Below are 25,265 nucleotides of genomic sequence, written 5' to 3'. Positions count from 1 at the left end.
AGTAGGAAGCAGTCTTATAGATTGAGCAATTAAGATCTGCTCAATGAAGTCCCCATTGGAAAATGAACCATAAACTATTACAAATTCACTGAATTGTAATAGGCATGCAGTAAACTGGATAATCTAGACTGTACCAAGAAATACAGTATTTTAAATTCTAAATTAGTATAAAAAGAAAACCAGCAACAGCATCATCAACTGCTGTATGTGGCAGAAGAGACATATAAGCATATTCCCAGACAGGACTGTATCAAAACCATCTAATGAACAAAGGGCCTCCTTGGCCAGTCAGACATTGCAGATGCTATAACTAGGGCTGGCTTTATGAAAAAATTCAGGTTGTTGTTATTAATTACTTGCATTACCATATTGCCTAGGAGCTCTGGCCAAGGACCAAGACCCTATTGTGTTAGGATCTGTACAAATACTGAACAAAAAAATCATCCCAGAGGTTGCCAAATTTGTTTTTGTTCTGCAATGTAATGGAAGAGACCTTTTGAAATTTTTAATGAAAAAAACAGGAGACAAACCCACACCGTGGAAATCAATAGTCCAGTAGCTAGAGCACACATGTGGGATGTGAGAGACCCCAGTTAAAATCTATGCTCTGAAGCACAGAGCTGGGTGGCTATTCAGGGGTGTGGTCTATTTCTTGAGGCAAAAAATCAGTTTGGATGAATCAGCATTTTCTGATGAAAAACGTTTAATCGAAAAATTCCCAACTGGCCCTAGTTATAACCAACCAGCTGTTTTACATGGACACACTGAAATATTTAAAGTCATGGTATACAAAGGCGATTTGCTGGCACTATGAAAGCAGGGGAAAACGTTTCTCTGTAGCCACAGGCAGAAATTACTAAGGGATTTTTAAGCTCTCCTGGTATAAATGTACCAACAGAGGGCATGGGTATCTGGACTGTGTATTGCCCCAAAGGTATTTACTACAGTGATGAAATCAGGTCACCCTGCAGGTAAGTGCTGACATTTTAGGTTGCAGTCTGTTTGCTGCTGTAGGAAAGCAAGCTCCATGTAGCAACTTCAGTGTTCCTGATAAGTGGTAAATACAGAAAAATCCATTTTCAATCCTCCTTTAGGTCTAGAGTTTCTGGAGTTCACAACAGATGCTATGAGTCAAATTCTGCATTGCTATCCCCTACAATTCCATTAAGCGTTAGAAGAGGACAAGCCAGGGCAGAAATCTATCTATGGCTTTAACCCTGGACACCTTCTGGTCTAATATGCAGATTTGGGTCAACTGAAATATTTTGTGAATTGGTGTCAATTTCAGCAAATTGTTTTGATTAAAGATAATCTGAAAAAGTTGAAATGTTTCATTCTGACACCACATGACAGAGTATAGGGACCTTGGTCTCAATTTACTTCCCTGGATTCAGGAAATTTTATACAGGATTTTTTCTGCACTTTCTTAACTAAATGTGTGAGTGTTTGTTCTCCTGATTTGTTAATCTCAATGTTTGTTCTCTAGAGCAGGTGGTGAATTTTCTGACAAAACATTTTTTTCATTGGCAAATGCTGATTTGTTGAAACCAAAACTGTTTGCAGGAAAGGGCAGCTATTGACGAATCTCCCGCTTTTGAGAAAGTTTTGAAATCGTCAAGACATCCTGGACTGACTTTTTCAAAAGGATTTGTTTTTCAGCTAGAAGTTTTTAAAAGGTTAAAACTGAAACAAAATGTTTTGAAATTATTGAAGTGAAATGTTACAACTGACCTGATATAACTTTTTGTGTGTCAGATTATTATAGTTTGCCAAAATTTTCAAGATTTCAACTTTTTGTCCCAATTTGATATAGGAATTTTTTTCAAAATCTCCAATTCTCATAGGATGGGAAAACCATTTCCTGCCCAACTCTAGTGTTCTCTTTTGGTTTTGTATATGACAGAGTCAGTTGTTCAGATGTGTGTATCTCTGGATGTCTTTACATCGGTTACTTCTATTTCCTGTCGGGAATGTTAAAAGGTTTCTTTTCCACCCAGATGTCCTTGCTTTTTGGTGGTACCTGGTGTCAAATCAGGGAAGATTTATCTGTAAGGAATTCCAGTAACGTTTGGTGTTAGAGTGGCTCACAAATTCAATGAGTCAACAATGTGATGAAGTTGCAAAATAGGCTAACATCAGTCTGGGGTGGATAAACAGGAGTGTCATATATAAGACACAGGAGATAATTGTCCCACTCCATTTGGCAATATTGAGGCACTACTGAGGCTGGAGTACTGTGTCCAGTTCTGGGCATCAAGCTTTAACAAAGATATAGACGAATTGGAGAGAGTCCAGAGGAGAGCAACAAAATCATGACAGGTTTAGAAAACCTGATCTATGAGGAAAGGTTACAAAAACTGGGCATAGTTAGTCCCAAGAAAAGACAACTGAGGGGGGAACCAGATAATAGTCTTCAAATATGCTAAGGATGATCAATTGTTCTCCATGTACACTGAAGGTAGAACAAGAAGTAACTGGATTAATCTGCAAGAGAGATTTAGGTTATATAGGAAAAACTTTCTAACTATAAAGATAGTTAAGCAACGGAACAGGCTTCTAAGGGAGGTTGGACAAATATCTGGAAGGGACGGTGTAGGGTATACTTGGTCCTGCCTCAGCTCAGGGGGCTGGACTAGATGACCTCCCAAGTTCCCTTTCAGCCCTACATTTCTATGATTCTATGAACATTTAGCCCCACGCACCTGCCATTGTTCTAAGGGTGAGGTGAAACTTGTATGTAAAAACATAGTGCCTTTATTCCGCTTAAACAAAGAATTGCCTGTTTTTAAATCAAAGAGAATCTACTGTACACATCTCACCCCACAAAATTTGAGATTTTACTTATGGAATTACAATTAACGGGATTCCTTTTACAAGCATTTGACTTTTATAAAGTTCCACTCTTTTTCCATATATTGTCCTTTTACAATATTTTTTACTGCAGGTTTGGAGCATTTGACAGCCCCGCAATCTATTTTTAAGAAGACCGATTTGCATGCAAGGTACAGAGAGGTTTAAATACTTTCTTCCACACTCTTTGGGGCTGACAGGGTTAGGAAAAATAAGTTTAAAATTGCAGAAAAAAGCCACTTTGAACTATAGCTACTGTATTTCCAGAGTAGTAATTCTGCAGAATTCTACTCCAGGGTAGTGATTCTGTTATTTTATGATAGAGCTACTAGTAAGTGGTATGAAAAGGAATCAGAATCTTCCCTCCCGCGCCTCCCCCCCACATTTACATTTCATATATGCCTACAATTTAGTCTCTTTAAATGTCAACTTTTAAAATCCAACTATTTCCTATCTCTGATGTTTTTTCCTATCCTCCTCTCATTAGAAATGACATCAGTGAATATTAAACAGTGAGATGGATGCACTGAAATCTTTAGATTTCCACTCTTACATTTCCCTCCTTGACCCTTCAAGGTCACAAACACTCTGAAAAAAAATGACTCCTTACAAGCCCCCTTGTCTTGCTTTTGCCTCCTAGTGCTTGCTTTTTGCTAAGCACTAGTTAGGGATGCTTTGGTTCCATTTGATTTACTCTCAGGCAAACCTTCTGCCCTTGTTCCAAGGTGAGTGGGACCAGTCTGCTATGGTTCGTTTGCTCACACCATTCCCACTATCTACTTACTACTCACCTTAAAATACCCCACTGCACAGTCTATCAGCGCTTTCTTCATCTCTGAGGACTAGATCGTCTCTCTAGGCGTGACATGAGCTGCACTACCCTAGGAAGCACTGGGATTCACATATATCCTCTGGGTCTTCCCTCTGCTTTCGTCCTGCCTATCTGAGCCGCCAATTACTAGCCTCTTGCCTCTCCTTGTACATACACGCAGTAAGACACAGTCCCCATCTGCAGACCCAGGGGGGCACATTCTCTGGTTTGCAAAGTTCACTTTGCACAACCACAGCGCTAAGTCAAACTAAAATGGCAGAATTTACCCCTGGAAAATCCCCTCTGGATAAAGGCAATCTCTGCCAGTGTTCTGCTGGCAAAGGCAGGTGCACCCCCTCCAGTGCCAGAATCTCATGTCCTGGTAGGGGGGTGGGGAAGGAGGTGGCATGGCCATGGCAGAGCAAGGTTCCACTTCATCCAATTCTCCACTGGCAAAAGATCTCTGAGGAACCTTATGTCAAAGGCATAAGCTTAAGCTGTCCTTGTGCAGATCTAACTTATATCAAGGCCTTGCTTCTCAGTATCAGGGTTCTTTCACTTGCTCCCTGACTATTCCTGAGTGGAGTTCAGATGCAGGGGACAAATGAAACCAGGGACATAAAGTGAGTTGCCCAAAGTCACAAGGAAACCTGTGTGTAAGCAGGAAATGAAACTCATCTTCTGAATCCTAGGCCAATGCTCCATCCACCACATCAATCTTCCTCATCCTCTGTTTTGCTTCCTGCATCTGATGCTATCGGACAATGAAGAAGAAACTCTTTTGTAATGCGAGTGGCTGCCAATTATAAGAAGGGTGGAAAAGTCAGAGAATAATTCACCTAACTGACTACTCTTACTACTGCTTGTAATCTAGATGAAATCAAATTAATTCTACATGAAGATTGACTATTCTTTAGTAAAGTGTAATTCCAGATCTCTGGGGCTTCATTTTATCAGTCGTCAAATTATCCAATTACATACTTGTAAAAATCCATTTTGGGGAGATTTTCATGGCTTGTAAATAAATAAATTTCCAAAGCTTTAATCCTTGACAAAATTCAAGCAGTACCTCGAAATTACAAAAACAAAAAAACAATTAATGTTAAAAAGTTGAAGAAATGGATGCTGGCTTGTTTTAAGCAGATTCACAAACCCTGCGGTGCTATTTCAGAGGGAGGATGACTTGGCTTTTGTTTCCTGGGAAGGGCTGTCTCCCCAGTGCAATATTTTGGAGAGTTTGCTTCTTTCTTTTTTATTGCTATATTTTATTCGAACCACTAATCTGTAGGGAATCAATTAAGGAAGCATTCCTTTCATTTATGCCAAAAGGGATAAACTACTGTCAGGAGCACAGTTGCCAACTTTCACGTGGTAAATAAGCACCCCGACTTTCACAATAAGCCCAAAAGCAAACTAATCCCATTTCAAAACAAGGGCAAAACAAGCCAATCCCTAAGAACCCCAACACCCTATGTGATGGCGTGCAGTCTGAGACTGTGGTGGGCCTGTGGTGCACCCTTGACTCTCTCCCCTCTTTCCGCTGCTTGCTCTTTGCCCCTGCTTGCCCCTACTTGCCAGGAACTGATCAAAAAAAAAAAAAGGAGCAACAAGCTACAAGCCAAACAAGCAACAAGTTACAAGCCAAAAACAAGCCCAATTTCTGCAGTTTGTTCACAGGTTTGGCACGTCTGGTCAAGAGAGCTCCAACAACCAACACGGGGAGTGGGGAATGAGAGGACTTTTAAAATTCAAGGGCCAATGGCCTTTCTCAAAATAAAACCAATGGGTTCTGGATGTAGTTCAACAAGAGTATGTTGTACCACAACAAATAAGGTGGGAAACTAGCAGGATAAAACCTGTTTGGAGACTTTAATCATCCAACATCTGCAGGTCTTCTCAGGTGGGCCACCTTACAATCCAACAATGCAGAGTTCCAGAAAAATAAGAAAACTTTATAGTAGGCAGTGTACCTAGTGGCTAGGGCACTAGGCTGGGACTCAGGTCTCCTGAGTTCAATTTGTGGCTCTGGCCTGCTGGGTGACCTTGGGCAAGTCACAGGCCTCCCCATGCCTCAGTTTCCCCATCTGTAAAATTGGGATAATAATACCACACACACCTTCATAAAGTGCTTTGAGATCTCCGTATGAAAATTACAATAGATGAGATAAACATTGTTATCCAAAAAGTCCCTTATGAGTTAGCCTATGGAACTGTTCAAAACTGAGGAACTTTTTCTCTGTGTGTTTGTGTAACCCACTGGTGTTACAGGTCCCCTCCTCTGTGCCCAATCCACAGAAGATATGAGACTGTTACTGGGGAAACTTAGCTCAAGATATAGCTGCTAAACCTTTTAGCTCCCGGATTCCCTGGTTCAATCCCTGGTGTATCAGCCAAGATGTCAGCTCTCATTTGTATTCTTATCTTAGGCCTTGATGCCTCAAAGGCTTATGTGCATGCTTAACTTTCTGCACGGTCAGCAGTCCCGTTAAAGTTGCTGGACCTACTCATAGTGTGTAAAGTTAAACCTAGGTGAGATTGAGGGCATTAGAAATTATTATATACCCCAAGGCCCCAGTCAGGATCAGGCCCTCATTATGCTATGTGCCGAAATATAGGGTAAAAAAAAACAGTCCTGGCCCCAAAGATCTTCTGATTTAAGCTGAGGCAAGAAATGGGACAAACAAATAGAAAATGTGGCTATGTAGATGAGTCATCCATAAAATTTAATGGTTCTAAGTCATTAGGTTCCTCTGAAAAATCTCAGGACTTTTTTTTTTTTTTTTAATGATAAGCAACAGTAAATAAATACACACACAAACGAACCAGTCATTAGTATCTCCACAGGCCATCTACCTAGCTCCATCCTCACTTGGTAATTTCTCATGGGCAGCATGGTAGAAGTGGATCTTAAGGAAGGGATCTGAAGGAAGAGAGGGTAGTGGCCTTATGGATTAGTTTGGGGAGGAGGAGGGCCATCTATGCATACAGGAAGAAATGGACAGAAGTGGTGGTCAAGGCAGGCACTGTTTGCAAAGCCAAGAGAAATGGAGAATCTGACCCAGGAGCTGGATTTGGGAGGTTCCAGACGCAGAAGAATTGGGAAGATAATAGGGGAGCATCTGAATGCTAGTTTTAGCTAACTGAATACGAGCAACAGTGTTTATTTGAACCCCAGCTTATAAAGGGGATATTTCCTTGAATTGCATATTAATGTCCGCTTTTTTAGATCTATCAGTTCCATGACAAACTCCACTGCCCTTTTCATGCTTACCTGCTCATCCAAAAAATCTGTCTCACAATGATGTCAATGAATATAGCTTTCAGAAACAAAAGGCAAATTGTTCTTTGTTACACATATTTTTTCCATGTGCAGACTTTGATTTTTTATTTATTTATTTATTTGATTTTTTGCCAACTGCAGAACCACTTTAAAATAAATTGTTTCTCATTATGAAGCAATTTGGTATTTAATTCCCAGCAACTGATTATAATAAATTCATTAGTTCAGTGTCTTCATTGGTAGGTTATTCAACTGGGTCCCCAACATATTTCCACAGAGGTCTCCTGTACTTTTCAATTAGATATTTGGTATGAAATGATCTGCTATGCAAATTGCTCAAGTGCTGTTAAGAAAGATACACTCATGAGCAAAAGGAAAATTTTAAAATTAGTATGCATGTAAAGGGATGCTATCAAGTCAATTTAAATATGAAATTCAGGCTTCACAAAACTTTGATTTTACCAAACCTAAGTTTGAAAAAAAAAACTTCCCGCGATTTAATTTTTTAATTCCAATGAAAATCACATAGTGTTTGTAATTAAACATTTCACTGTAATTTTTGCAACCCTAATATGGCAGCGTTGTGCCACACACTTACATAAGAGCAGGAAGTGAAACTGATGTGAAACAAAAGTGACACTGATTGTAGTAATCTATTTTCTAGACACTCTGCCTGCCTGCAGTTCAATCACATGAAGCAAACAGCAAACCTGGGGAAAAGTGAATTGATTTTTAAAAATTCTTTCAATATTGATCACCATGACTTGTTAATAATTGATGCCAGGGGATTAAAAACCTAAAGATAAGGTCCAAGATTTTTAACAGTGACTAGTGATTTTGGGTGCCCATCTTGAGAGACCTTAAAAAGGCCTGATTTTCAGAAAGTGCCGAGTCCCTGCCCTCTGAAAATCAGGCCTCTTACACTGGTCTCAAGTTGGGCACCTAACATTACTAGTTGTTTCTGAAAATCTTGGCCGTGGGAGCCAGATTTACCTCAGGTTTCAGAGTAGCAGCCGTGTTAGTCTGTATCCGCAAAAAGAAAAGGAGGACTCGTGGCACCTTAGAGACGAACCAATTTATTTGAGCATGAGCTTTCGTGAGCTACAGCTCACTTCATCGGATGCATTCAGTGGAAAAACAATACCTCTGTATTACTTACATTTTATAGCTGTGTTACTCTACTAAAACAAATGGATTTACAGCCGCGTGACACTGGAGTAACACAGGGGTGATCAGTCCGTGGTTTTTAAGCTAAGTTTCCATTAAATAAGGAGCGAGTTCAGGGTACTACTTGCTCCAGCCTCAAAATCCCAGCCTCCATAATGCTTCCCTGGCTTTCATCAGTCTGCACCTTGAAAGCAGCACAGCAAGCCTGACAGGGCTCAGGAACTGGGTTGAAACAAAAGCAATCCGAGCGCTTCTAATCAGACAGAACGCATGTAACTCTCGCTTATGAAAGAACAGCAGCTGTTATGCAAAGCCATTTTTCTTCGGCTTTAATTTATAAGAAAAATAAACCCGTGTTTGCTCCTGCTTTTCAAGGAAGACCCAATTTTCAATGCTCCACAATAATTGCTGTGCTGTCAGCAGCTTTGCCAGCAACCAGTCCAAGCCCCCATTATTCAATTCCCTTTTCAGGCAAAAACTGGGTGTCTGTTGCCATATATCATTACTGGTGATCACAGTATTAGTCAGCTGGCAACTGACGCTCCCAAATACAAAAATGAGATTTCTAAGCCCCCATGTTAAACCCTGAAAATAAGAACAACCAAAAAAGCTTTTTCTGTTGTGCTACAGTAATCAGAAGGAGAAAACGGAATTCTATTAAACTGGAATTGTGCTGTCTAGCAGGCTTTCGTTGCTTGAGAATTTGTGTTGCTAATTGTTTGCCCTTGTTTTGTTGTTTAACGAGTAATTAATGCGCGGGTCTCTTCATTGCTATTCAACAGGTCAGCTAAGTGGCTAATTGCAGAAGTACAATAGCTATTACTTAATTTTTCTAGTATTAAATGCATCAAGGTCTCAATTAATCACAAAAGGAAAAAAAAATCTAAAGAATATTTTTGTTTGCTGTAGCAAAAAGCAATCACCGTTTGCTGCCTGATGCTAAATGCATGTGTTAAGTTTTCAATTCAGTATTTCTACGCAAAACAAAGCTCTGCAATAGCTAGCCACACCTTGTCTATCTGTTGGCATTTTTAGAATAGAAGGCCTTCAGGGCAAGGGCAGTGTCTAGCACATGAATAATAATAATAATAATAGACAGGTGACTATTCCTAAACAAGTTTAAAAGGCAATTGCGCTCTGAAAAGCAACTGTGAAAAATTGTGACTTTCTTACTTGACTAGATCTACTCCCTGTGCACAGTGATATAGGAACTACCATGCTGGACTGAACCAATCAGCCATTTGGTCCAGTATCCTATCCCAGTAGGCGCCAGGACCAGATGCTTCAGAGGAAGGCACAAGTAATGGATAATTATGTAATAATCTGCATATGGTAAACATTTCTCTTAGCCCCAGGTAGTTAGAAGTTCCATTATTCTCTGAAACATAAAGGTTTATATATCCCATCTTATTTGGTACCTGCTTACATTACTGACTAAAATATTTACTTACAATATTTTGCTCCTTTTAGCTCTGCAGAATAATTACATCTGTGAGAGTGGGATCAGTATGCTGATCTGACTCAAGCATCATACACGCACATGGGCAGTGGGTGGACAACCCCCGCCCCCCCCCCCGCGCAGCCGCACCCCTTCCACCCAGGGCCTCGCTAGAGTTGCCAACCCTCCAGGTCAGGAATTAAAGCTTAATCTTGAATTAAAGATTATGTCATGTGAGGAAACCTCCAGGAATATGTTCAACCAAAATTGGCAACCCTAGGCCTTGCCCTGCTCTGCCTCCGCCAGAGCCCAAGCCGCCTCCACACACCGCCCAGTCAGAGGAGCCCCAGGCCGGCCGGAGCTGCCAAGAGCTCTGGGCTAGTACCAACTGCTGAATGGGAAATGCACCACACCTCCCCTTCCCTCCCCTCCTGAGACCCCTGGCTGATGAACCCGGGAAGCTGAGTCGCAGATAACATTTCATAAGCCACCATGGAACCTGCATGGCACATAATGATAAGCAAAAACTTCTTCCGGCGGAAGCCCAGCCCACTCCCAATCCTCACAAACCGCAAAAACCCACAACCCAGCATCCAGCATCAGCAGTGGTTGCGTCAGGGGAGACTTAGTCTCTCTTGGCCTATTATAGCTGCTGCCCATGTACACAGACTCATTAACAAAAACCCAGATCCACAAAGGCACTTGAGTGTTGCAAAGCATCACAGCGCCTAAATTTTAGATGCTTAGAAAAATCACAGGAACAACACACAAAGCCTGAGTTAGGCATGTAGGTTCCTCTACAATGAATGGAGAGAGAGACCCATCTTTAGAATGCAATCCATACAACTCAGCAAGCTAAGCGGAGAGCTGCCTTAATCAGCTGATGGGAGGTGCTGACAAGAGGGTGTGTCCTAAGCCCCTTGCTCAGAGATAGGTGCCTATATCTGCTAGTGCTCAACAAGGGATGGTGGGTTCTCCTCTGCCTAACTCACGTGTTAAGCTGCCAAACTCCACACAACATGAGGAAGAGGCTCTCTCTTTTAATCTTTAGCCCAGCGATGCACTCACTCAGGATGCGGGAGATCTCCTGTGAAAGTCCCCCTCTGCCTGATGAGGGAAAGGGATTTAAACAGGGATCTGCCACCGCTCACAAGAGCGCTTTAACCACTGGCTCGGAGATATTGAGGTTGGGCTCCTTCCATCCTGCCTATTGAAGTTGTTTAATACTAAATAATTAAATATTAAGTGGGCCAGAGAGTGAGTGGCCCAATGGTTAGTGTACTCACCGGAGAGGTGGCAGATCTCTGCTCCCATCCCTTCTCCTCATCAGGCAGAAGTGGGGACTTGAAGCTAGGGACTTGCACATCCTGGGTGAGTTCTCTACACACTGGTGAGAGGCGATAAGGGTGCACCTACTCCTTGTTTTGTGTGGATTTAGGGGGCATCTGAGCATGCCTACCTAATTGGGCCCCATGCATGAGTTAGGGAGAGGAGCTCCTGTTTTCTTCCTAGTTTGTGGATCGCTCTGGGGCTTAGGTAGGACAAAAGCACCTGGACACTTAGAGAGAACAGTGCTCACAAGGCAGGAACATGGGCACCTATGGAGCTTTTACTCCAAAAAAGTAAGCACCAAGTGAGTTTATTAGGCAGCCAACCCTAATTTGCTTGGATTGTAGTGGAACTTAGAGTCTGGGGATAAGGAGCCCAAGTACCTTTGCTGTTCTTGGCCTAAATTCTGAATTATCCTTATTGTTGATGCCTGAGCCATAAAAAAAAAAAAATCCAGCTGGACTTCAAGATCCCAGGTGAGTCTGCAGGGCTGGCATTTAGTTGAAAAATATATCACTGTCAGCTGAGCAGATTTCATCTGTAAGTCACTGACAGCATTTTTTTTTTTTAAAGTCACTTTTCAGACGAGGCTCAAATTTCAATGAAGCCATTAGAAATCTGCAGAGTATAGCATATTCCAGACCCTTCAAGAAGCTATCAGATAGGGACTAAAAAGTTCTCCACTATTGTAGGAAATCATTTCCAGACCGTTCTTCTTAAAGGTGATTATCAGATGGATTTTAAAAAAATAAAAGTTCAAACAACTTTCAGGGGCTAGACAGCTCAGGTGGGCTGTGCGGCCTTCTACTTCTAGGCTGCCAGGCTCAAATATAGGCCACTAGTGATCAATAATTGTTACCACTGGGAGTCAACAATTTGCTAGTGTATGTCAAACATATCCATGGAATTTCACATTCAGATCTGAAGCAGACAGCGACTCACTCACGAAAGCCGTCCTGATCTTGTGGTCAAGACATGAGATTGGGACTCAGGAGATCTGCATTCAGTTCCGCTCTCGAGAGCATGACTGTGGGTACATCATTAGGGTCTGAGCCAAAGCCTGTCAAAATCAGTGGGAGTCATTCCATTGATTTTAGAGGGCATTGGATCAGGCCCTTGATCTCTCTCGGTCTCGTTTTCCCATCTGCAAAATAGGATGATGACGATGATACTTCCTCTCTCTCCCCCTTTGTCGATCTTGTCTATTTAGACTGCTCTTCAGGGCAGGAATCATCTCGTATGTGATGGTGCAGCCCAGCATAATGGGGCCCTGACCTCAGTGGGGGCTTCCTGTTATTAATACAACACAAATAAGAACAGCAGAAATCTGACCCCCATTTTGGCAGTAGGCAGCCTGTGTTGGTCATGGAGGCTGAACTACCCTCTCAGCGCTGGATGTTAAGGTCAGGGAGGTGCAATAGGAAGGTAGGGAAGCTTAAGACTCTGGGCTTTCAAAACAGGCACCTATGCTGATACCTTGGGCAAGTCAATTAATCTGTGTAGGCAAAACCCTGGCCCAGTTACAGTTGATGACAAAGCTTCTGTTGACTTCAGTGGGATCAGGATTTCGCCCTCCATGTCTCAATTCCCCGTCTGTAAAATGCAGGTGATATATACTCCTTTTGTCTGTACAGACTACATTCTTCAAAGTAGGGACTGCCTTTTATGTATTTGTACAGCACCTGGCATAATGGGGCCCCAGTCTCAGGCGGGACATGTAGGTACCACTGGGATACAAATAAAATAATAAATAAATAATAATATATGGAATGTTTCAAATAAGCATGATTAAGAGGCCATTAGCACATTATTAGTTTGCAGCAGCCCTGCAGTGTATTAGCCACAGTGTGGACTGCTGGCATCTGTAATTACATGGAATTACTTTAGCGTTGAGACTCCAAAGAGATACTTTCTCTGTGATAAGCACATTTTGATTAAGTTTGGTTTTGCTCTATCAATCCAGATTCTTATATTAATGGAATGTAGAAATGGGTTTTTTTCTACTGACGTTTGCTATAAGTCAAAACAACAGGACATTATGATGAAGTCGAAAGATTAACTATCTAACGGTACAATATCAGACTTACATTTGTTCTTTTGGCTCCAAGAGATTTAACAGCTTAAATGTCACTGCCTGCCAGACAAAATGGATATGATGACAAAAGAACATGACCATCTCCGGAAATGATAAATAGGTAGCCCGGCTTTATATTTTTATGTTGCTAAATAAGTGTCAGGTGAAACTTCTGTGGTGAGGCAGACACTTGCAAAATCAAAGGAGACTCCAGAACAGTTTAAAGAACAAAAAGCTTACTTTAAAAATAAAGCTTACGACATGCTCTAACTGACAAGAAACTCTGTGCTCAGCAGCTACAGAGAACCTTCACTTTCCCCAGATTTTTTTTATATAGCTGCCCTTGTAAAAGAAATACTACAGTAGTGTTTTAAATTACTACAAAAATCAATGGACTTACACAAGCCCTAAAAGTTTAAAACCGGTTCTGCTTGGGGCTGTTACATGGAACATAGCAGTGGTTTTATAGGGGTGTTTCATATAACCAGGTGACTGATTCTGCCATTTAAAATCTTTAACTTCTAAAATTTTGAGTTGGTGCAACTACACTTTGGTCCTGTGCAAGCAAGCCTGATGAAGGTTCTGATTCAGGAAAGACCTTAAGCACATGCTTAAGTTCAACCCCTGATCAGGAAAGCATTTAATCAAGTGTTTTCCTGAATAAGGGTGCTTGCCTGAGTTGGAACCCAGATAAGCAAAATCGGATTCCCCTACTTCTTTATGTTTTGTTTGCTACAAAGTAGCAAACTGGACTCGGGGGGGGGGAGGGGAGGGAGTGCCTCTCTTTTTTAGCTGTCATAAATCAGGAGTCTCCAGGTCTGATTTACTTCCAATTCAGTAGGCAAAATTCTACTTCTGCTCCCGACCTGCCTACCAGTTTTGAGGCTGGTATTTCATTGTTTCTGGATTTTAAAAGAGAGGTCAAAATCAGATGGATAATGGACAGAGCTGCTGCTGCTACTTCATAATTCAACATGCGAACACTCTAAATATGGCTAGTACGGAGTAAAGAACATGAGCGTTGTAACTGGAGATACTGCCCCTGCCAGGCAGACTGCAATAGTTGTTTCATTGTTAATTAAGTTTCCTCCCCACCTTGGTTTCAAGTCGTTAGTAATGAGGTTAATTTTAAGTTCACACTAACTGCACTCTAATCAAATTTAGGAGCTGCCCAGGTGCATTCAGTGAAAGGGAAAGAAAGCGTATCAAAGGATATGTAGGCATTTAACACCACCAACAAAAAGGAGCTGAGATTGATAAAGCTCAAATGAACAAAAAGTTCTGCTTGTCCCTAGAAAAGATGAAAGCTGTTCATTTGGCTCTAGTGCCAGGTGGGCTGCTTTGTTTGCCAGTGAGTTTAATTACTGAGATGACTCTGGGCAGGAGCAAAACTAAACGATCAGCTCTGAAATGTTAATAGCATGATCAATATGAGGTCATCCAGGGCTACGCGGCCACTGTCCTACCTAGGTTGAACCGTTCTGAGATTCTAGCCGTAGAAAGTAGGAGCATTTGCACTACTGCCTAGCTACGCAGATCGTACAAGAAGCTCTGTTACATGCAGCTCTGACATGAGGGTTAGGGAATCTTTCAAGGAAGTGAGACAGATCTGATGACAGGCTTCCCCTGCCTTTGCCAGCGTTCTATGCCCAATGGAAGAGTCATAATTTAGGCAGGGCTGGTCACACTGCCTACGAATGTTACCCGACCGTCCCGGACACCTGCCCCTTCAGCGGTGTGAGGGAGACCCTGGTGCATGTTTACCTGGAGTGCACCAGGCTGCAGCCCCTATTCTGGCTCCTCACAGATATCCTGTTATGTTTCTGGCTCCACTTTTCCCCTCACCTCCTTATCTATGCACTCCCTATCTGTGGCCCCAAGAAGTCACGGGACCTCCTGGTCAACCTCCTCCTGGCCCTGGATAAAACGGCCATCTATAAAACAAAGGAGAAGAGGTTGGCTGATGGACTCTCCTGTGACTGTGGGGCCTATTTCCGATCCTCCGTCCATTCACGCATCCAGGCAGAGTTCCTCTGGGCAGCATCCACTGACTCCCTTGACGCCTTTGAGGAGCAGTGGGCTCTGTACGGGGTTCTCTGCTCGGTGTCCCCATCAAGTTCCCTTCATTTGACCCTTTGACCGCACTCCTGTCCCTGTTATTTCATTAGCTGTCCCCTGAAATGCATCCGATGAAGTGAGCTGTAGCTCACGAAAGCTCATGCTCAAATAAATTGGTTAGTGTCTAAGGTGCCACAAGTACTCCTTTTCTTTTTGCAAATACAGACTAACACGGCTGCTACTCTGAAACTTGAAATCACTTGTTTTCCAGGTCCTGTGGATCCTCCCCTTAGGCTGCAGAGGGGTCCTTTAGCACTTCCTGGATCCCAAAAGGATCGCTCTCCTGTAGCCATCTGGCCTGACCCTGTCACAGTGGATAAATGTAAAGTAATGCACGTTGGAAAAAAACACAGAACATTACCCGACACAAGACCCCGTTTTCAGTGGCTTATAACTTCGTGACTTTAACCATTTGGGTTGAAATTTTGGTTTTGCTCTATCAATCCAATTTCAGAGGTGGGCAAACTACGGTCCGTGGGCCACATCCAGCCCACGGGACCGTCCTGCCTGGCCCTTGAGCTCCTGGCCCAGGAGGCTCGCCCCCAGTCCCTCCCCCACTGTCTCCCTCCCCCGCAGACTCAGGGCACCATGCAGCCGGCGCAACGGTCTCGGCAGCTAGGCAGCGCAGTTGCAGAGCCGCGGCCTGACCCGGTGCTCTGGGCAGTGCGGCTGTAATGCCGCCGGCCACCGATGCTCCAGGCAGTGTGGTAAGGGGGCAGGGAGCAGGGGGAGGTTGGACAGAGGGAAGGGGAGTTGGGGGTGGTGGGCAGAGGGAGGGGGTATGGATAGGGGGTGGGGCAGTCAGAGGGCAGGGAACAGGTGGGCTGGATGGGGCAGGGGTCTCGGGGGGGCAGTCAGGAAGGAGGGGTGGTTGGATGGGGTGGCGGGGGGCAGTCAGGGGCAGGGAGAAGGGATGGTTAGATAGGGCAGGAGTTCCAGGGGGCAAGTCAGGAATGAGAGGGGGGGTTGGATGGGGCAGTAGTGGGCAGTGAGGGGTGGGAGGTTGTCAGGGAGCAGGGGGTAGTGGATGAGGCAGGAGTCCCGGGGAAGCCTTCAGGGGGTGGGAAGCAGGGGGGGAGGGTCAGGGTGTCAGATAGGAGGTGCGGGCCAGGCCACGCTTGGCTGTTTGGGGAGACTTAGCCTCCCCTAACCGGCCCTCCATACAATTTTGGAAACCCGATGTGACCCTTAGGCCAAAAAGTTTACTCACCCCTGCTCTAGCTCATGGGGTTTTCTACAGTCTGAGTGCTTCACAAACTTTAATGAATTTATCTTCACAACACCCCAGTGAGATGAAGGGGTATTAGCCTCGTTTTACAGATGGGGATCTGAGGTACAGAGAGACTATGGTCACTAATCTTGAGTGCCCAATTCAAGACACTTAGGATCTGATTTATCAGAATATTTAACATTATACAGCAATTTATATATGTTCAAAGCACAGTTCCGCCGCTTTCTTTTGCAGATGTGAGAGGTCAGCACTTGAGCAAATCAGAAACCAGGTCTCACGTCTCTTGTAACATGAGGTGAGAACCATGGTACTATAGAATTCTACAGCCAAGATATTGTTCTCTACTCACTGTCACTGAAAAAAAGCTCATAGCTCTCTATTTCATGCAGCACTGCCTGAACCCCCAGATACACATCCACGTGACAGGCTGCAGAGCCACTAGTAACCCTGAACCCCAGAATTAGAGTCCCCCTCTAAACTCACCTGGATTTTGCTGGATTATAAACACATCAGCACAACCAGCCAGAACAATGTAAACACTCTGCACCTAATCTCCACTATGTCTCTAAAACATCAGCTTCTGAGAGTGCTTGATGGACTGAGACTCTTGTAGCTTTTGCTTGTGCCACCACCACTGGGGATGGCCCTGGTTCTTTTGGACACCCACTCGGATCACAGAGCATTAGTCTTTCTGCAACATCCCATGAACTAATTAGGAACTGTTTGCTGTCTGACAATCTCCAGGTGAAGGCACTTGTCACAGATTTACAAGGTCTCTGCTATGTCCCTGCCTTTAAGTAGTCCCCTGGATGTAACCCCTTTATTGTGCCAGACCCCAAGGATCCACACTTTTATGCTCAATGTATAGCAGTACAAACTACATAGGGAAACTGAGGCATACATGTGGATCATAAAAATATTACCATGGTTCCCATGTTCATCACAGCACTGGGTTCTAATTTAGTTGAATCCCGGGACTATTTAGTCCAAGGACACAACTTTAAACCATAATACCATGGGCATCAGGGCAGCTACATTTGTCTTATTGATCCAGCTGGGCTCCATAATTGACTGTGCTGATTTATAGGTCTATAGGATTTGTGCCGCACAGCTTGTGACAAAGTTCCTCCTCTGTCTTGGTGGGTTCTGCACTTATTGGTGGATTTGCTCGCCTCAGAGATTCATGGCAGCCTGCAGTTTGGCCATTTTTGCTAGTGGCTCAAACCTGCCATTCATTCAGCTAACCTCATCACTGGCCAGGATGGGGAAAAGGAAGAACAATCCCCACAGTCTCTGCTGATCCACCTAGTGGGTCAGGAGACAGGCCAGGGAACTTCCCCTCTGGTGGGGCCCATAGTCCAGGTCAACTCCTCCTGTATCCAATAGGGAGTTGGGGGAATGAGGAGAACCCAGGCCCGCCCTCTACTCTGGGTTCCAGCCCAGGGCCCTGCGGATCACAGCTGTCTACAGTATTTTGTGTAACACCTGTGTGACAGCTACAACTTCCTGGGCTACTTCCCCATAGCCTCCTCACAACACCTTCTTTATCTTCACCACAGGATCTTCCTCCTGATGCCAAATAGCGTTTGTACTCCTCAGTCCTCCAGCAGCACGCTCTCTCACTCTCAGCTCCTTGCGCGCCCCTCACTGACTGAAGTGAGGTCTTTTTAAACCAGGTGCCCTGATTAGCCGCCTGTCTTAATGGATTCTAGCAGCTTCTTAATTGGCTCCAGGTGTCCAAATTAGCCAGCCTGCCTTAATTGGTTCCAGCAAGTTCCTGATTGTTCTGGAACCACCCCTGTTACCTTACCCAGGGAAAAGGGACTTGCTTAACCTGGGGCTAACATATCTGCTTTCTATCACTCTCCTGTAGCTATCTGGCCTAACACTGTCACAAGTGGCAGGTCCAACAAGCTACCTGGCCTGGAAAATCCCCCCAAACCAGAACTAACTAGAAAAGACCCGCAACATGATCAAGACGTTTGTGAAGGGAAAGTAACCGACATGCTGACATTTTTGTGCAATGTGAGTAGATTGAAACTGAGGGTACATCTGTACTACAATCAATCAGAGGAGGGACTGCAGCACATGTACACATACCCAACTAGCTTTGAGCTAAATAGCTTGGATAACAAGAGCAGTGAAGCTTTGGCAGCATGGGCTAGTGCCACTTGAGTACATGCACAGGATCCCAGGTGGGCTTGTACAGCGGGTGCCTCATGCTGCCAAAGCTTCACTCTTACTGTTATTCAAGCTAGCTACCTTGAGAAGTGTTTGCTTAGCATCAATCAACTGGCTATTCTAGTTAGGACAGGGGTTCTCAGCCTTGAGACAACGACCCACAGGGAGATCACAAACAGGTATCAGAGGGGCATAACTTCCCTGTCGTCCCCAGATTGCTAAATATGAGTGAGGTGCTACCTAGATGGTGGAATGCACTGAAAAGGGGTCCCAGTATGGAGAAGGTTTGGGGAAAACACTGAAGCAGTCAGGTGATTTGGGTATTTCAATCACAGTTCAACTCCAAAATGGATTTGTTTTAATCATTAACAGATGAGATTTTGACTCATTCATTTACCAACACATTAACCTTGCCCTCTGCCTATGTCCAATAGAGATTACAGATGGTTTACAGATGGCTTCTGTGCTATTTGCATCTTTCACCGTACTCCGAATTACTGAGGTTCGACAAAAGGCAAATGTCATAATTATGAAATAGCTGATGGGATGTTTAAAAATAAAAAAAGAAATGGAACAGTAAACATTGTCTAGTTGATTATTTAACAAAACAGATGGAATAGCTTAAAGAAAAAAAGCAAATAAAAACGGTGAGGCTGATTCTTTATGGTGACCATAAAAGATAATGCTGTATCAGGAAAATCGGGGAGTAGAGTCTCTCTGGCTTTCATGGTAGATCATCAGCCCTCAGCTCAGCAAATCTCTGGGTGAGGTGTTATTATACTGAGGAAGATTCGAATGATGATTTCAGGTAACAAACGAATGGCACTAACACTGCTTTAACCTCACATTTCCAAGGATTTTAAAGAAATCGACAAGGTCCCTTGTCACAAACAGCAGACATTGTGCACTGCAGCTCGGCAGGTGCTCTCTGAACGAAATTATGCCATGATATTTCAGGGTGGGATGGGCCAAGGGTGGAAGTTCGACTTCTGAAAAGACCCTCTAACCCCTCCCCATTGGAGAGGGGGTGTACAGTACTGTAGCATTAGGATGGGGCTGCAAGGCAGTTCTGCTGCCACTCTACAACCTGAGAGTTGAAGGAGTGGCAGAGAAAGATCCCCATCATGCTCAGCTGTACTAAGGTGGAACAGCCTCTAAGTGATACATGAGGTGATGAATTGCATTTACACGGCTATACAATAACATTGGGTATGGATACCTACTCAATGGGCCACAATGATTACTGATGCGTTGCTCCGCAGAACTGAGAGCAGAATCTGGCCCAAACTTCTTTAACTGATGTGTGGTCATAATAATCCATCTAAGGGAAGGAATATTCACCTCATTCTCCCTGCTCTGTGGGGTGTTCCCCTTTATTTAAATGAGACATAGCATTTCTGTGAGGCCTGCAAGATGCACTGCAAAGCAATTGTGGTGATAGGCCATGTACTGTTTGTAATCTGTAGCACCCAGGATAAGCATCTCTGCCTACGTTTCATCAGTTTAAGGGGATGAGCAGTGCATCCCCAGTGCCAGAACAGGTGGTCACCATAATCTGAATACCTATCCAGACGTTGTAAGTGATTTATCTGGGCATAAGAGTGCTTTTTTATTGGTAAATTTGACTTGCAAGCCCATGTTTATGAGTTATGGACTACTAAGGCTGGCTGGTCTCCAGCACATCAGTGTTTGTTGTCAATATTGGTTTTGGGGATCACTGGATCATCAGAACCTGAAAGGTGCTTTAGTCACCTCTTATTTTTGGATTTGAGTAATCCTCAGGTCAGAAGATAAAAAAGAAAGCAGAAGCTGTGGCCAGTCAGAGGAGACCAACAAAGCTACTCTGTTTCATAAGCCAAATACAATGGTTTTGGGGACAGGATTACTCAAGGGATTGGTGATACAGTTTATCACTGGTTCAAATTCATCCCAGATCAATAGTGACCAAAAATCTGGAGGTTGTTTGGTAGCCTCCCTTAAAGCGCCATCTCCAAAGTCCATTGAAATAAATGGAAAGACTCTCATTAACTTGAATGGATTTTGGATCAGTCCCAAAATGTCTCACTGCAGTCCCTAATAAACACGTCTCCACATTGCAATTGGCACTAATTGGCCCCTGGGTTGGCAGTCTCAGCACAGAGATCGGGACTGAATGGTCCTGGACAATGCACTACGCTCCCGGGTCTTAGAGAGGCTCCCTGCAGATTGTGGTGATAGAAGAATATTGGTGGGACAACATGGGTAAGTGGCACTGTTGTCTCCTCTGCCACACCTCTCTGGCTAGAGGATTTCAGTCTGCAGGATGCCTTTCAGCAGCACTAATGTCACTTTTCAAAAAGCTGATTAAAAGGGCACTTGTTCCCCACATACTCCAACTTCCACATGGGGGTGCAGATTAATGTTCCAATGCAAGGTAAGGCTCATTCAACGCACGTTGAATGAAACGAGTCTTTGGCCGTGCTACTTCTCATCTCACTGGCAAGAGCACGCTTGGCTCTCACGCATAACTTACCTACATGGATTTTGTCACACTTTAAAATTAGAAAGGGCTTAGTTATTAAAGTGTCAGAAGGGGCTGGTCTTTAAGGTACCCACACATCCATTATATGCACGGCATAGCTTCTCTCATCAAGATCCTAGAGCCCTGTTATGCTTGTTTTTGTTCAGTAGTCCTGCTGGAGTCCCAAAAGTTAAAATGCTGGCTTCTTGTAGAAAACTGCAGCCAGTATTGGGGAAAGGTAAGGCTGTTGTAGCAACGGCCCTAATAATTTTAATGGGGAAATTTCCAATAAATCTTGATGTTGATATGACCCAGGATAAAATCTATAGCCAGATGCATTAATCAGAATTTAATTATCTTTTCTCTTAGAGTTTTCTAACTTAAAAAATACAGTTCATCAAACTGACTGATATGCTGCTGTTACGGAATCACAAATCCATGCGAGTAATCAAAAAAGAAACTGAAGAATAGAAAAGGGTGGTAGGGTATTAAGTGGTAGTCTATTAGGAAAAATGTATACAATTTTAAGATGTAAAAGTGTTCTTTTGGAGATTAGCTTCTAATCACCATGTTCAATTGTGCTGTATTTTGGTACTTACAAACATGAAATTACATGCTCCATAAATAATGAAAGCCCAACAATTGCTAACCTGAGCTTATCCCAACTCACAAAAATATATGAGCAGTTTAACAGTTTTGCTTTCATTGCTGTTTTCCCTAAAGAGTAGACTATGGCTAATATGGCTTTTATTTAAAAAAAAAAAAAATTCCCTACCCCTCACCTGCTCAAAAAGACCCCTGACTCTGACAAGGTGACAGGGAACTCTGAAGTGCTAGACTACGAAGAGTTACACATATTGAAAGGTCTGCACCTGAATCATCATTAACTAAGTGCACAGTGAGGCACTACAAAGATTTTCAGATTTGTGATACCCTTGGGATTCTTCACGAACCCTGGAGTTATTACAAAGAATGTTAACTCTATCCTCGGTTTGTCAGTAATCATGAGACCCCTGCCATATATCTATGCTTCCTCTGTCACCCTTTATCCCAAACACCTGTTGCCTTGCAAAATGTCATCTGCTGATAATTTTGTAGACTTCATAATGAAGTGAAAAGAAAAGGAGGACTTGAGGCACCTTAGAGACTAACCAATTTATTTGAGCATAAGCTTTCATGAGCTACAGCTCACTTCATCGGAAGTGAGTATACAATTCTAGACTTATTGACAACATGTTGTCCCTTTTATCTTTGGAGTGACGACAGAGTACTGGCTGTTTTGCACCAACTAGAAGGAACATGGTTGGCCAAAAAATGAGATCTACTCTACCCAGCTATGTTTTGGGTTACGGGCATACATAGGCAGAAATAGTGTTCTCCTCTGCTGGCACTGCTAGGAAGGCAACACATTACATTACCCTTTCATCCAGAGATGGTGCAAACCCAACCCCCAATAATACAGATTACATAAAACAGATCAAATCTAGGGTTTCAGCTCTGAATACCTCCGAATTTTGTGGAAGTTCAGATCTGGATCCAACCTCCCTCAAGCCTCCCTCTGTTATCAACAAACTAGCAGAGCTCACCCACTACTTGACAGTGAGAACTAGCATATGAAAACATTCCTGTAAAGCAACACGTTTATAAAAAAACATGGCTAGGATGTGATAGGTGATCACAATCCCAGATGGAAGCAGCTGTTTCAACTATGATATATACTGCAGCATTGGAAACTAGAACCATTAAAAAAAAAGTGTGTGTCTGAGAGAGAGAGAGAGAGAGAGAAGTGAAATACCATTTGGTGAAATAAAGCATCAGAATGACGTCTGAGTTGTTCTAAAGTTGGTAAATTACAATAATGGCCCATATCAGCTCTGTGTAGTTCTGACGTGCACAATAACACCCTCAACCTTCACTAATGGCATAATAATTAACTGGCTGTCACTAGGCAACAATCCAGGTTCCTTTTATTTTTAAACACTTCATGATTGATTTTTATTTTTCTTTCAGTGCTAAATAATAACGTGTCAATATTTTCTAATTGATGGTCTAGGAGCAGACACTGGGCAATCAAATCTTAGATGATTATACTTCATCCCTGACGGTAAGATAATTTAAGGGAGGGAGGAACCACAGAATACATTGTTTCCAGTGTGAATCTGGAGCATCCAAGTGTCTTCTTAGATGCATCAAAAAACAGTTCTTTTACCTTGATCTCATCTTCTCTGAATAGTGATTATGGAGTTATCCTTGTGAGTGGGTTGATGGAAAATAGATATTTGGTTTTACATCGTGTTTTTCATTCTCCATGTACTTCACAGTTCTTTGGAAAGTGACACATTGTGACTGGTTGCCCCTCACATAAATCAGAACCACAGTTTGAAAGAAATAAAAGCTTCCACTTCAGGAAGAGGCTTAAGCCTGGGCTTAAATTTAAATGGTGACATTATGGGAGTATACGTGTGCTTAAAGGTAGGCAGGTCCATAAGTACCTTGCTGAATTTGGTGCCTGTGGACACCTTTGTGTGCCACAGAAGGTGTAAGGGTAGAATACTGGGGATGCCATGACCATCCACTCAATCCCTGCTCTCCTTGAGGTTAATAGCAAAACTCTATTCAAAGGGAGCAGGATTAAACCCTATGCAGGCTACTATGGCAGCCTTTATGCACACGCTCAGCAATAAATGAGACAGAGCTTTGGAGGTCAGAAGCTGTTTTACTGAGATACTCGTGTAGAACATCTAGGTACATACTCATGTAGACACAGAAGATAGACTTTACTTGGTTATATTTTTAATAAGTTAATGAAGCAGCTTGACTCTGAGCCTTGAGAGAGTGAAATAACCTTTCACCCAGTATCCCAAATGTGGTGACAGTTCCACACGTGCTTCTTATTTTATTTATGAAGCCTGGTCCATCTTGAGGAAACGTGAGCTGGAGACGTGTGAATGGGTAAGGAATTACATGTGTATTTTGTAACTCAAAGGACAACGGGTCACAGGTTATGACCCAGAAGACAACAGGCCCCAACAGACAAGGAGCCACTGAAGAGTCTTAGCTGTTCACCTAAACACAAGGGGTTGAGATCATCTGGGTAGAATAATCCCCTCCTGTTAGTCTCTAATGTTACTTATCTGGGAAGGAGACAAACTTGTGACTAAGAAAACACACCCTACAAGGAGAACGCCTACTTGTGTGATGGTTCCTGAACCACAAGACATTGCCTGGTTTCCCAAATGGCAGTTCCTGACTGAATCTGAAGCATCCAAGACCAGCTTTTTTGAAGTAACTTTATTCTTTTTGTCTCTTTAACAGGACATGTGAACACTTATGTGGGGATGCGTACCAGGAAAGACCTATCCCAGTCTTTTTTGGGGAAGGGGGTGTCCATTAATAGTCATAGCAAGTGTGTGTATATATGCATAGTAGAAGCTACCATTAGGAATGGATTAACCTATGTTTGAAGCAAATCTTATCATAGATCTCTAAGAATCACATGGGCTACATAAAAAATTGAACCTTAGCCTATTCTTTCCACAAGGGAAAGTTAAAGCTGCTAAGTAAACCCCACAGAGATTGCAAGATTTAATAAGTAATTTAATCATTTGTGTTATATTAACTTTGTGATTTGATTACTATTGTATTCATGCAATAACTTGACCAATTGGTCTTCAGTTATGTGTTTTGTAGTTATCCAATTTTCAATTGTATTACTGTTAACAGTTTGATTTGACTAACTCAATTTGTATTGTAATATCAACATTAATTATATTCTTAATACTTTAGGGAAATAAATTATCTAACTTTGTAGTTATTAGTACTTTTGAATGAAAATTGTAATTGGTTTTCTCTGATCAGCTAGCAACAAGGTAAGAACATTGGACTCAAGTCTTAAGAAAAACCTCATCATTGTAGTGGAGCTCTTCCCTACCCTTTTCCACAGAATGTATGTACTTTTGCTGCCATAGTTGTAAGCAACATTCAGACCTCGCAAGTAATGGGCAGTTCCTTACCATGGCCAAAGGAAGGACTCCTACAAGATCCTTCTGGTTTACATAGATCTTGGAGACTCCTAGATCAGATGTCGTATCCCCAGGATATTCAACCTGCCACGTGATCAGCTGGGTCCCAGGTAGATCACTTAGGTCTTCAATTTCAAAATCAATCTGCATGATCTCTGAGGAAGGACTGCCAGCCCTGGAAAAAAGAGAGATGCCTTAATTCAGGTGAGTGACAAACCAGCAATATAATTGCATCTATACTAATAAATCATTGGATTATTGCTC

General features: G+C 42.9%; 1 protein-coding gene across 1 annotated transcript in view; it reads right to left on the bottom strand.

Moving 5' to 3' along the window:
* The window catches only part of TMEM132D (transmembrane protein 132D), a 385,997-nt gene that overhangs the window by 108,052 nt on the left and 252,680 nt on the right, over positions 1 to 25,265 (bottom strand). Inside the window, exon 4 of the mRNA XM_073312908.1 lies at positions 24,993 to 25,176. Coding sequence (XP_073169009.1) covers positions 24,993 to 25,176 — 184 coding nt within the window. The remainder of the gene's footprint in view (positions 1 to 24,992; positions 25,177 to 25,265) is intronic.

Source organism: Lepidochelys kempii, chromosome 15 (genome assembly GCF_965140285.1).
Source record: "Lepidochelys kempii isolate rLepKem1 chromosome 15, rLepKem1.hap1, whole genome shotgun sequence".
NCBI classification, from domain to species: Eukaryota; Metazoa; Chordata; order Testudines; family Cheloniidae; genus Lepidochelys; species Lepidochelys kempii.
This window is presented reverse-complemented; position numbering and strand designations above follow the sequence as displayed.